Source organism: Mytilus californianus, unplaced genomic scaffold (assembly GCF_021869535.1).
Source record: "Mytilus californianus isolate M0D057914Y unplaced genomic scaffold, xbMytCali1.0.p SCAF_2, whole genome shotgun sequence".
NCBI lineage: Eukaryota > Metazoa > Mollusca > Bivalvia > Mytilida > Mytilidae > Mytilus > Mytilus californianus.
Genome location: NW_026262668.1, coordinates 106,129,715 through 106,143,730, shown reverse-complemented (window position 1 = coordinate 106,143,730; position 14,016 = coordinate 106,129,715). Strand labels below are relative to the sequence as shown.

The 14,016-nt window shown below is 33.9% G+C and overlaps 2 protein-coding genes across 6 annotated transcripts in view; one reads left to right on the top strand and one right to left on the bottom strand.

Moving 5' to 3' along the window:
- The window catches only part of LOC127728512 (uncharacterized), a 31,628-nt gene extending 21,878 nt beyond the window's left edge, over positions 1 to 9,750 (bottom strand). The window contains exons 1-3 of the mRNA XM_052235916.1: positions 9,652 to 9,750; positions 7,176 to 7,371; positions 4,651 to 4,816 (exon numbers count right to left, since the gene is read on the bottom strand). Of these exons, the coding sequence (XP_052091876.1) occupies positions 4,651 to 4,816; positions 7,176 to 7,286 (277 nt within the window). The 5' untranslated portion in view covers positions 7,287 to 7,371; positions 9,652 to 9,750. The remainder of the gene's footprint in view (positions 1 to 4,650; positions 4,817 to 7,175; positions 7,372 to 9,651) is intronic.
- Positions 1 to 14,016, top strand: part of LOC127728532 (E3 ubiquitin-protein ligase TRIM33-like) — a 316,221-nt gene that overhangs the window by 257,467 nt on the left and 44,738 nt on the right. Inside the window, exon 2 of one of the 5 annotated variants that reach the window (XM_052235974.1) lies at positions 859 to 1,867. The exons of the other annotated variants lie outside the window; for them this stretch is intronic. The gene's annotated coding sequence lies outside the window, so the exon portion shown is untranslated. Of the gene's footprint in view, positions 1 to 858; positions 1,868 to 14,016 lie in introns of those variants that run through there. 5 annotated transcript variants of the gene reach the window in all.

Genomic DNA, 14,016 nt, shown 5'->3' with positions numbered 1-14,016 from the left:
AATATGATAACAAGAGAGAAAAATATTTAAAAATACCAATTTTGGATATTAAAAATGGCGATAACTCAAAAAGGAGAAATACTAAAATCTTGAAAATTGAACTAGACCTTTATTAAATCCCAGGAAACAACATATTTAAATTTGAAAAAAAAAATTGTTAAAGCGTTTTCATGTTATTGTGGAGACACTGTTTGGCAGCCGCCCGTCCGCCCGCCGTACATCCCCAATTTAATAACCGATATTTCCTTCGAAAATCCGGTTAAAAAATAAACAGCAAATACTAATTTTGATATTTTCCTATTTCTATTTTGTATGGAATATATGCACATGTCTTTAATTTTTATACTCCCGTTTACGGGACGTATTATGGTATACCGCTGTCCGTCCATTCGTCTGTCCGTCCGTCCGTCTGTCGTCAACATGTCGGACAAAAACTCAAAAATCTTTCACCAATTTGCATCAAACTTTAGTGAATTGTTTATATCTATTGACGTGAGCTCCCTTTCGATTTTCATAAATTTTGGATTTTGCGTTTCCGAGTTATGGGTTTTTATTCATTAAAAAAGGGTGATTTTCCAGTTTTCGGACAATAACTCAAAAATGCTTTGAACAGTTTTCATGAAACTTTGGTGAATTGTTTATATTTATTGGCGTGAGCTACCTTTCGATTTTTATAAATTTTGGATTTTACCTTTCCAAGTTATGGGGTTTTATTCATTAATAAAATGCTCCGCTGGGCGCAGCTTGATACGACCGCAGAGGTCGAACCCTGAACAGTTGGGGCAAGTATGGACACAACATTCAAGCTTGATACAGCACTGAATTTTGGATTGTGATTAAATATTTGATACAGCATAGGTTTCTGACACAGAATGAATGTGGTCTAAGAACTTAAAAAAATTTAATTTACCTATTCAAACCATATCATTATTATTTGCTTTTATATATAAATCAGAAATAACCAATTTAAAATGGAAAATTTTAAAGAAAAAAAAAATCCCTCCCCAAAATTTTTTGAACCCCCTTATGATTCATCACCCCCAAACTCAATCCCAGCCTTCCCTTTGTGGTATGGTACCTTGCAGTACAATTTCAGAGAGATCCATACACTTGAACACAGTTATTGTCTGGAAACTAAAAAAATGCTTGTTTTTAGGCCCCTTTATGGCCCCAAATTCCTAAAGGTTTAGGGCAATTACCCTAAAACTCAAACCCATCTTTCCCTTTGTGATATGGAACCTTGTAGTACAATTTCATAAAGATCCATACACTTACACACAAGTTATTGTCCTGAAACTAGAAAAATGCTTGTTTTTTGTCCCTTTTTGGCCCCTAATTCCTAAAATTTTGAGGCAATTACCCCCAAAATCAATCCCAGCCTTCCCTTTGTGGTATGGTACCTTGCAGTAAAATTTCAGAGAGATCCATACACTTGAAGTTATTGTCTGGAAACTAGAAAAATGCTTATTTTTGGCCCCTTTTTGGCCCCATTATTCCTAAACGTTTTTGGACAATTACCCCAAAACTCAATTCCAGCTTTCCCTTTGTGATATGGAACCTTGTAGTACAATTTCAGAAAGATCCATACACTTACACACAAGTTATTATCATGAAACTAGAAAAATGTTTTTTTGCCCCTTTTTTGGCCCCTAATTCCTAAAATTTTGAGGCAATTACCCCAAAAATAAATCCCAGCATTCCCTTTGTGATATGGAAACTTGTGGTACAATGTCAGAGAGATCCATACACTTACACACAAGTAATGTCTGGAAGTTACAAAAATGCTTATTTTTGGCCCCTTTTTGGCCCCTAATTCCTTAACTGTTGGTACCATAACCCCCAAAATCTATCGAAACTTTCCTTTTGTGGTATTGAACCTTATGGTAAAATTTCAAAGAGAACCATTCACTTAAACTAAAGTTATTGTGCGAAAACCAATGTGTCTTCGGACGACGACGAAGCCAACGTCATACCAATATACGACCGCAAAATTTTTTTGCGGTCGTATAAAAAAGGGGGATTTTCCAGTTTTCGGACAATAACTCAAAAATGCTTGAACAGTTTTCATGAAACTTTGGTGAATTGTTTATATCTATTGATGTGAGCTCCCTTTCGATTTTTATAAATTTAAGATTTTACGTTTCCGAGTTATGGGGTTTTATTCATTGAAAAGGGGGATTTTCCAGTTTTCGGACAATTACTCAAAAATGCTTTGAGTAGTTTTCATGAATCTTTTGTGACTGGTTTATATCTATTTACAACGCGACGGGCGTATCATGCGCTCATGGCGCAGCTGTTTATTTCCATATACATGTATACCTTAACATTAAGATATATATGGCATTTTTTTCAGAGACAAATGTCTGTGGGGGAATGTATAGAACACCGAAAAAAGGGGGATACTTACTCAACCATCTGCGTTTATATCTGTTTATCGATTAGTTTTTTAATAAAAAATATGTTATTCGTTTCTTTCTTCCATGATCAGTTGTTTTATTTATTTGTGTTAGAAAAGTATGGCCACTTCCGCCTGTATCTGTTGCATTTACAGTAGGTCTCGGAAAGTGTATAGAGTGTGAAACGTATTAAATTTAAACATTAAAGAACACAAAATTATTCTTAAAAAGATTTCTTACATCTTTTTAAAATGATCTTTAAAACTTATATTGATCAATCTTTTATCTGCCTTTTGTCATTCAAAACTTATTAAAACGATAAGTGTTGAGATTTAGAAAAACTTAGCTTAAGCATTGACCTAATAAAGTTAATGTACTGGTCCCTGGTCACTATAGTCCCGATAAATCAACTCATCAACGGTGGCTCGCGAGTGGGAGAGTCGATCACGGGGAGGGACTAAATTATTCGGGTTAATGGCTGTGATAACAATGAAACATTTTAAAAACAATAACTAGATTAGATATTATTTTTTGACGACACAGTTAACATCAATTTCAATTTCCCAGCAAACACAACGAAATCAGGCAGCGAGTTCCATTCGTTTTCGGAACAGGAAACAGCACTAGCACACACGTCGACAAAAAGATCTTGCAACATTATGCTTATAATACATGTTATAATAAATAAAATATCTGACTAAAACTGTTAGTTTGTCGAACACAGCGCTTTATACCACTCAAGTCTAATTAAATTTCGTTGAAATCCATAAGATTTGAAATATTTCATCAAAGTCTGTTTTTGGTGCCCTTTTCAGGTATACATTCCAAAGTAACTTTCGAAGTGTTCGACAAAATTCGTTCTATTTCACTTTGTCGCATGATGGACTTGATCAATATTGAAAGAAAAATAAGGCCTTTATCGTACTAACCCTTCAAAGCTAAACATGCTGAATTAACATATTCTTTTGTGGGAGAGCGTTTATATGTTGACATGTAGATGTCTTTCAGTTTTATTATCATAGTGTTTGTATGTGTATACATGATTTTAAATTCCTCTAGAAAACATCCATTTTCAAATAATCCAATGCCAACAGTAGTCTTTTAGATGTATATCTATTTTCTTTCTCTTTTTCGTATAGCATGTTTAGTATAAATAGTCAATAAATCTCAAAAACAAATATAAGACGTTTGTTTTTGACTATGTTCATTGTTTTCAGTTATATATATTAATTCATTGTTTGTCACAATGTTTTTTGACATTTATTCACAATTTTTCTATATCTAGGTAGACTTGGGAGGGTTAAAAGCTTTAAAAAATATTCTTATGACATAATATGTCCATCGTAGAAGACTTTATAACTTGTAAGAGGCATGCACTATTTGAAATTTAGAAGTAAGGAGTTTTGTGTGTCTATTAATTGGGTTGCCTGTCTTAATTATTTATGTATACTTCACACCTCCTTTAGATCATATTTAGAAATCAAAATATATTAACATGCACTAAATATCATTGTGTATAACCGAGGAAAAATAGCATGTGCGGTGTGTCCCTAGGTTTTCATTTACATGTCAACTATAATGACTCTAAACATTCATAACAACGAGCGACTGGATAACATGTGGAATGATCACGTGTGCGTTTTTATACCTTACAAAATTGCAAGAGTTTCGACTATTTATAGAATAATGTTCCTGTGTACCGATATGCATGATTGATCACGATGCATCTTTAATAACTAAAATAAAGAGTACAAACCCGACACTGTGAAGGACCAATCGGCAATCCTCGGGTGAATCCGCTACTCTCCTTCTGTTAGATGAAGGTACGGAATCGGCCGAGTTGTGACGAATGTGTGAAGGACATTTACTAGGTCTCAAATTGCCCCACCCAATCAACATACTTTTTCTATGAAAGAGTCAGTGACGTCTTCCAATCAGGTAGTAAGAAAGCATTCGCCCCGAAGACTGTCCATCGTTCAACTTATAAGACCGCCTCCGAGGAGACGGTAATTGTGTGGAAAATAAAAGGGCCTAGAATGGTATAATTTTTAATCAACACCATTGTCCTATATTAGTTATATATAAAGTTGAATTCTTTGATTCGTCGTTTTTACGTCATGCTGGCTAACAAATTGGACCTCGTTATTTTAGTAGTATAGATTAGATGCGTATATGACATTTTTTCTTTAACTGCCCAGTATTGTGATTAAAACATAGGTGGTTGCAAAATGTCCTAGGACGAAAATTTACATACGACATTTTTCTTCTAATTTTTCTCCAAAGTCCAATAAGCCAACATCTTGAATCAGCAACACTCTTTTAAGGTCATGTAGCCAATCTGGACGTCTAACAAGCCTCTCTAATAAGGTTTCAGCGGCAGATATTGCTCCATTCTGTTTCTCTACTGCTTGAACCTTTTCCTGTAATTTATAATAACAGAATTTGTTTCGTATTTACTTGATTATTTATTGCTGTATGAATCTGAAGATTCGAAAATATTAATGACACCTTTTTTTAAGAAACAGTTATTGAGATTAAAATATTTGTCTTATTTCATATTGGAATTTTTTTTTTTCTCCTAAATTTGTTGTATTTGTGTTTTTGATTTAAGCAATACTAGTTCCGATATTTTTTGGTTTGCATATCTTGAATGTTCTTTCCTTGATTTATATTTCGATAGTCCTAGTCTAGACCATGTGGCCCAGGACACTTTCGTAACCGATGTAACAATGTATGTCAGTATTACTGTCATGTACTCAGGCGCAATACATGTATGTAAATGGAATCCTGGGATTTTAAGAATGTTGAACCAAATGTGTAAACTGGGTCGCAGACTCAGAGACTTCACACAAAAGTCATGAGACTTTTATTCAGTTTGTGAATTAATCGGCGAGTTTACTTAAGCTTCGTTCTGTATTTTTTTAATTGGGAGTCCGAAGAACATTTTGTGCATGATTAAAGTCTTTACAACACTGTAAAAATATTTAAAAAAAAAATTCGTATGTTTTCCAATGCATAGTTGTGAGGTTGTCATGGGAAGCACGTATAGTCATGAATGTTGAATTTAATAAGGAAATAGAAGATAATTTTGGAATACCTCGCGATTACTGTCTATCAATCAAAGTTACGGAATCTTAGTATGCTTTAACTCCTTAGGTTGGAACTACATAAGACAAAACTGTTATTACTTTAGGGACTATGTGTCTGGATCGATTTTCTGATTTGGCCGACCCCAGAATCCGTTATTTTAAAGCCCTATCAACTCTATTCGGGAAAATATTTTACAACTACCTCACCTCGAGCTGGCGCCTTTCTGTTTACAGCACCATACCGTATAAAGAAGCAGGTAAGAATTGAAAAGAAGACATATTTGCCTTTCAGAATCCGTAAATCTTTTGAGAATACCTCTTCTCTAACGATTGTTATAGAACAATTTAGTTAAACATATATTTGTGTAGCTACCGAGACATTGTTATCTCTCTGACACGCAGGCGCTTGGGTACACAGTTTTGGATGTTTTCATTTAATTTTCAATTTTGATACCATGCACATTCTCAACGCTCCTAAACTTGTCTTACCTTGTTTCAGGTGAATTAATCTAATCTGATAAAATAACTTTTAAGTATGGATAGAGAAAACTAAGACAGAATCACCGAAACCGGCACCCAAACTTTGCAATAAAACCGACAACAGTTTATCCAGTCATATTGAAGCCAATTGTTGAGTATGACAGTGATTTAACCATCAGGCAACGAGGAAACAGAAGATTAATCTGAACCCATTCTCATGACACCTAGCTACGGGGGAGACACATATCGGCGACAGAAAGCTTCGCAAGATGTGACAAGTGATATACTTGTTTCTGACAGTTCATCATTATCGTTACCTGTGATTATTCGTCGGTCAACTAGAACTACGATAAAGTCAGCTTCGATAAAGTCAGGATCAGATAGCATTATGAAAATCTACGAATATTTGCACTTGAAGCTATGACTCATATTATGTGGCGTGAATTTAATGGAATTCCTTACTCACCGGAAGATCTGACATTCATGCTAATCTTTATTTTAACCGAATATGCCAAATCCCATACAAGTTAAAAGAAATGTGTTATTCTTTCAGTTGGATTACATGATCATTAGTTAATCTATAAAGATTAAGATTAAGATTAATAGGTCATACGATAAGCAAGAAGAGAGCCTATTACAACGGAAATTTTGAAACATATGAATTATCATATGCCTCTGAAAGTCTATTTCGAACGTATTTGAGAATACTATTGATGTGTCTATTGTGCTTTTCACATATTCTGAGTTTCGGATTGTCTATTCATTTTCATTTGTTGATATGATCATGTTTATTTTTTTCAGTGGCTTCGCCGAGCGATAACTCTTTTTCACTTTTGTACGCGATTGATTCCGGCATTTTGTGTTGCAGAATATTTCATTTCACTTTCTTATGCAATGTTATTTATTTTCAGCTCTTGCCAGGCTGAGATATTAATTTTCAAAATCCTCCTGTCCCCTCCCCGAATATCAAATGGTCGTCTTCTTATTGCAAATTAAAAAAAAAACGTTATAACTTCCATTCTTTAAATAAGAAAACCCGAAAAGTGTCTTAAACTTTCTTCTTTTTTTATGTTTATTGTATTTGCAATTGAGGATACAAATGATAAAATATATGTATTTATTAACAATCAGAAGCAATGTTTGTTTGTTCTACTGTGAGCACGAGTTCGTGTCTACGTCTATTTAGTATTAAAACATTTTTTATACTGACCGTATCTTGGATGGTGATGCATGTAAGATATCTAATTATGTCTGACGGTAAAACTCGTCTACAAAATTCTTCCTTTATTTCATTAGCTATTTCTTCTTCGCGTGTACACATTTTCAACTCAATACCCACGATACAGCATTCAATGTATGTTAATGGATAACGGAAACCAACAATGCCTCAAAGTTGCGTATGTTTTCTGAAAATAATAAAATGTATCCGATTTTATCTGGATAGATGCACAGGCCTGATAAAGCTAGTTTGTCTAGCGAAATATTGCGTATATCTATTTAAAATCTAATAGAACTTTCTTATTGTATCAATTAGCGTGTTTAAGTTATATTCTTAGACGTTTATATATATATATATATAATTACTCTAAATATCAGCACAACAATGTTAAATCTCAATGCGGAAGCAAATTTTTGTTCTTTCCTCGCCGGGATTCGAACTCATGATATTGGGATATTGTGACAACACCGCCTGCACTGTAATATATACATTTCTCTAATTCTTCGTCAATTTATCCCTTTCTGCACCCATTGTATAAAAAAAATTTAATCAACGTGTGGTTCGTTTGATCTCAGTTCTTCATTGGTTAAAATCCGATTATGACGTCGAATTTTCTTGCTTTCCATTGAATTTCCTATTGTGACGGCATGAAAAATGGCGACCATGCCTGATGACGTCACATAGAAAGAACACATCTTTTTGCAGATCATTCAAAAAGAAGGAATAAGTTTGCCTGCATATTGTTTGAAAATCATTAGAGAAACAGATTCCACCACCAAATCTCGTGTAATACGATATTTATCCACTCTCGACAGTTAAATTTTAAATATTTAAAACGCTCGGCGAGCCTCGCGTTTTAAATTTGAAAATTTAATTGTCTCGACTGGATAAATATCGTATCACACTCGATGTAGTGGTAGAATCTATATATATGTACACGTCTAAACATGTGACAGCTTTATGACAGACATTCTCCATCGGATAACACGTCATGGGTAATACAGGGCGCTGGACACGGTACAGGTGGTGTTGCCACGATGACACAGGAAGCAAGGATTCGGATCCCGCTGAGGGAAGAACAAAAATTTGCTAACGCAAATTTACAGATCTAACATTGTTGGGTTAAATTTAAGACGAATTATATATATATATAAATAAGAAGATGTGGTATGAGTGCCAGTGAGACAACTATCCATCCAAGTCACAATGTGTAAAAGGTAAACAATTATAGGTCAAAGTACGGCCTTCAACACGGAGCCTTTGCTCACACAGAACAGCAAGCTATAAAGGGCCACAAAACAATTCGAACAGGAAAACCAACGGTCTAATCTATATAAAAAACGAGAAACGAGAAACACTTATGAACCACACCAACAAACGACAACCACTGAAGAACAGGCTCCTGACTTAGGACATGTAACCCTATATATATAAATATGTGGAAGTCTATATAAATATGTATATGTATAAAGTGCCTAGAAAATCAACCTAACGATGTTACTTCCTCCCCGAGCGGGGCTGGAACGTGTACTTTTATATATTGTTTTATATAACAAATGGACAAAAATGGCTGTGTTAATTTAGACCTCAAAAACTACTCTGAGTACAGACTAACCTGTGCAGTAGTAAAAGTTTTAAGGCCTGGCATCCACTAGATATATAAAAGTTAAATGCATTTTTTGTTTCAGAAAGATAAAATCTTTTTTGGATTTTGATGAGCATTTTTTTTCGTTCCTGCAGAAGGTGTAAAAATAAACTAAGTTGGGATACAACTTTGAGATGCTTCTTCTCAGGTAAAAACTGTATTGTATTGTATTGATTGTCCTTGATTGGCATGGACAATAGACAGACAATAAATATCTACACAACTATAGGTGAGTTAAAGGGTGTAACTGAGTGGACAGTATCAAAAGCAATTCAGGTGTTTGTTTATTTTTACACCTTCTGCAGGAACGAAAAAAAATGCCCATCAAAATCCAAACAAGATTTTATCTTTCTGAAACACAAAATGCATTTAACTTTTATATATCTAGTGGATGCCAGGCCTTAAAACTTTTCCAACTGCACAGGTGAGTCTGTACTCAAAGTAGTTTTTTGAGATGTAAATACAGCCATTTTTGTCCATTTGTTACATGTTATGATGAACCTTAACCGAAGTATGTCGCTTACATCAAAGTGTACAGCAACTCATATATATAATTATCCGTTTAGGCTTATGAGCAAGCAATATTCTTTTAAAAAAAACTATTTTGAAGATTATTGTTATAGTTTCAGTGATAAAATATGAATAAAACAGTCATCATAATAACATTTTACAAATTATCAGAAGTTACTTTCGATTTGACAGTTTACTTCCTAGGTAAAACCACAACCATAAAAACCATATAACTTCTTAAAAGTTTTTTTTTTAAGTCGGAAAAAATCTATTTCGCATTCAAAACACGTTGACAAAAAAAAATCCACTTACTTTAACATGTTTAATCTTATCACTGTGTATAATGATACACACACACACACATCTATATTAAATGTAATTACACAACGCCGTACACGTCCTGATTTATTGATATATGCCTGAAGGATTTCCCGGTTTCTTAAAATATATTTATTTTTTCCCGAATGAACAGTTTTTAAAGTAGTTTCAATTTGGTTCAGTACAATTGTAGTAACAACCTACAATGTTACACTAAAAGTGCGATAGGAGTTTTGATTTATTAGGCAAAGTACTGACGTACTGTTGACTCCAATCTAATCAAAAATTAAATCATTTAACTGCTCCCTTTCTGATATGCTACATGTCAGAACGGGACCAATTAAAGGATTTAATTTCAATTATAATATAGATCCTGTTTACTCGGATAAATTCAAGAAAGACGGGTGATTTTCATCTTCACCGTCGATCTCTGAAAAAAATATACATATTTGCAGTTATATAAGCTGTACATAGGTAAACTAATTCAGAGACAAGTGCATGCCGGTGAAAGAAACTGGCAATTGTTTTCTTGGGTATCTAAATACTCAACGCATATTTAGATTGATAAAAAAATCAAAAATTGATCAAGAGGATCGACAATGGCCACTGAAACAGGGCATGCACAGATGATTCGGAAATATTATTTTGCCATATGACACCTAAGACCACAATTATTGGGTCCGTTCAGAGAACTACCGTTGGTGAGTTTTGTCTACCATTGGTAAAACAATTTACCATTGTTACGATAACGGTACCAATGTTAACAAATTAAAATTAGCGTTGGCTACCATTATAACAGACTGGCTAGAGTAAAGTTAGGATTGGTAAGTCACGTGCTCAGAACTTTCAAAATGGCAGCAAGATTACCAATACCAACTGTACAAGACCTTACAACTACAATGTAGTTTGTCCAATATACCAGAACTTGGGTACACAAAGAAGCAGTGGAAAACCAACTCTCGTTACAAATACATACAAAACAAAATGAAAAATAAAAAAATAAAATAAAAACAAACCTAAGCAAACAATTGTAATAGTCCGATGGATCGGTGACAAAATTGTGGGTTTGATGATAAAAGCACCAAATTTGGCATGGTAATAGTTCTGGGTGTTTCAAACAACATTAGCTATGGACCCACCTTGCAATTTCAATATGGCGGGTTTTTTTTTCAAGATGGCCGCCATAAAATATCAAAATCAAAATATATCACTTATATAATGCCAAATTCAAGGCCAAATTTGGCATAATAGTAGTGCTGGGTGTATCGAAAAAAATATAAGCTATGGACCCACCTTGAAATTTCAATATTGCGGCTTTTTCCAATATGGCCGTCTCAAAATATCAAAATCAACAAATATCACTCATACAAGGTCAAATTTGGAATGTTATTAGTGCTGGATGCTTTGAATAATATTACCTATGGACCCAAGTTGAAATTTCAAAATGGATGTTTTTTCCAAGATGGCCGCCATAAGATATCAAAGTCAACAAATATCCCTTATATAAGGTTACAAAGTGTTTTGTTTTGATGTACCTTCAGTAAAACTAAGAACCCTATGATACCAAGTGTATGTCACATTTTTATACTAAAGCCAAACATCAAAAGATGTGTGAGGAAAATATAGAAAATCGTAACTACGGTACCATTCTTGGAGAAATATAGTCTACAACGAGGGACCAAGTATAGATACTGGCGTTATTCCAATATTTAAGCTAGACTTATCTAGAATGAAAACTTCTCGACTCGAACAGTTTTCTTTATGATCAAGTGGCAGAGGATATAGTAATGACAAAAATGCCGTAATCTGAGGCTTGCCATGCTATAAACAAGGCAGTTGCTTGCTTCTTATGTTTAATGATTATTTTGGTGTTGCATCGATAACGACAACGATACGTTAATAAGCTGCACATACATGTAGTTCAGAAAGAAATGATGTAGGTAAAGTATTTTCCACAGTCATCAAAAACATTAGTTGATTATCGTTTGGGCAAATATTCAGATGCAGTCGAATTATTCCATTGAGGCAAATACGACGTATCCATTCGAAGCTACTTCTGTTTTATTCTTCTTTAATACTACATTAAACTCCACTAGAACCATCTCTTATTGTATATGACCCTTCTACTGGATGCTAGGACCAGTAAAACAGGTACTAAATGACAAAATGTACAGTTTATACTGGTCGTTTGTGTATGATACAATTATCCATTTATCTGCAGTACTAGAAGATACCATTTTAGTTGTTTGTTATTCTGTGGGTTTTTTTTTCCACAGTTTGATTTAGAAGAAAAACCTACATGGTTATAAAATACAAATAATTACACCATTACTAACACAATTCTATATTAATATTCTTGTAATGGTTAGAAAATACATCAAATAATACCATTACAAACTTAATCCCAATTTTATATTCTATTTTTAGAAATTTACCTGTGACGTCACTTTTTGTGGCGTTGATACATTAGTGTGACGCACACTGACACAGTACATTATTCTATTGTGGTGTATTATTGTTCTGTTGTAAATTAATTTTAGGTGTTTGTTGTTATTCTGTGATTTACATGTTGATATGTACTATTGTATTATTTATTTATGTATTTCTCTGTCCTGAATGTTCTGGCATTTATTTGTACTGTATTCCTGTCACGTAATATGTCATTTTAGCGGTATTTTAAACATTGCCATATAAGCGGGAGGTTTGGCTAGCCATTAAACCAGGTTCAGCCCACCATGTTTTCTTAAAATGTCCTGTACCAAGTCAGGAATATGGCAGTTGTTATACTACTGTTGCCTTTATTAATCACATAGTCCGTTTCTATGTTTGTTGGCGTTTGTTTTTGTAGCAGTTCAGTGTTGATGTTGTTCAGTATTGTTTCCTCTCATAGTGGATGTGTTTCCCTCAGTTTTGGTTTGTGACCCGGATTTGTTTCAGTTAAATCGATTTATGGCTATTGAACAGCGGTATACTATTATTGCCTTTATTTACAGTAGGTGTGCTTCTCATTCTTATACAAAGATCCTAACATAACTTTTACTGAGGAACGAGACCCTGGTTAGAACTATGTAACATTCAAAGAATGATCTAAGGTGCTCAAGCATGGTCAGCTGCCTAGGTGCTAGTATTGTTTAAAAAGCTTGAGTCATATCCAGTATCACCAAATTTAAAACATGTTGGTATATATAAAGTATTAAAATTTGACCAAATGTGAAAGTTTGAAATGAAATAAGGTTTTCCATTCCTGTACGATGAATAAACACGACTATCACTGGTTGACAACACAAACATTGAAAAATAAAAAACAAATAATAAAACATTAACAGCATATACAACACGAGTCCCTTTTCTTCAAAACTAGGGGTCAACGCAGGTGTTCCAGAAGGGTGTGTAGTGTCTGGCCACCTGTTATCACGATTGGTGTTACTCATTGCAAGTAGAAAATCGGTGATGAGTCGTATTTTAATTTTGATCATCTTGATCCACAGTCGAGGAAAAAGAAAGGGTTGTGGCAAAGAGAAGTTGAACATGTAAATTATCATTTGTGACTCAGATGGTATAGAGTCAAACAAATCCTAATGGTCTCCTCAAAACGTTCGAATGTTTCCATTTATGGGATCTTTGATTAAATTGTCTTGCAAGCAGCATCAACATATCATGGAAACACAATCCCTAGAATATCGTATGAACTGCAAAGAGCAATTTGATATCGAAGAAATGAATATCAGCAGAGCCTTGTCTTAGTTTAGTTCATGTTCACTTTTTGGCGGCCATTTTTAAATTTATCGCTATTCAAAATTTCTTTTAAAGTCTGATATACCGCCATGACTTACTAGAAACGTTGGATTACATTTCGTATGTTTTTAAAAGTTTTGATTTGAATATTATTTGCTTTAAATTATACATGGTGGTGAAATTTTGACTGATTGACAGCCATCTTGGAAATGGCCACCATATTTGATTTTTCAGAGTGGGTCCATAGCTATAGCTATAATTGACTACCATGTATATATCTACAATTGTGCAAAGTTTCACGCTTTTATCATCAAACCCACAATTCTTCTTAAAATATGCACGAATCAGCTGGACTATAACAAAAAAATTGAGAGATTGAGAGAAAAAAATAAATGAATGCCATTATTTGTGTTTACAGATGCAGATTTTGTTAAAGAGCAACTTCAAAGAAAGTTACAATCAGAACCACCAGAAAATCCAGTTTATTTTGAAATTGTAAATGGTGAAGTTGCTCTCCCAGAAGCTTTATTTACTACTACTTTAAGTAAACTGAAAAGGATACTAGTAATTCAAATACAACAGAAAATGATACCGGTAATAATAATGTGCCTGATCAAGAGGATA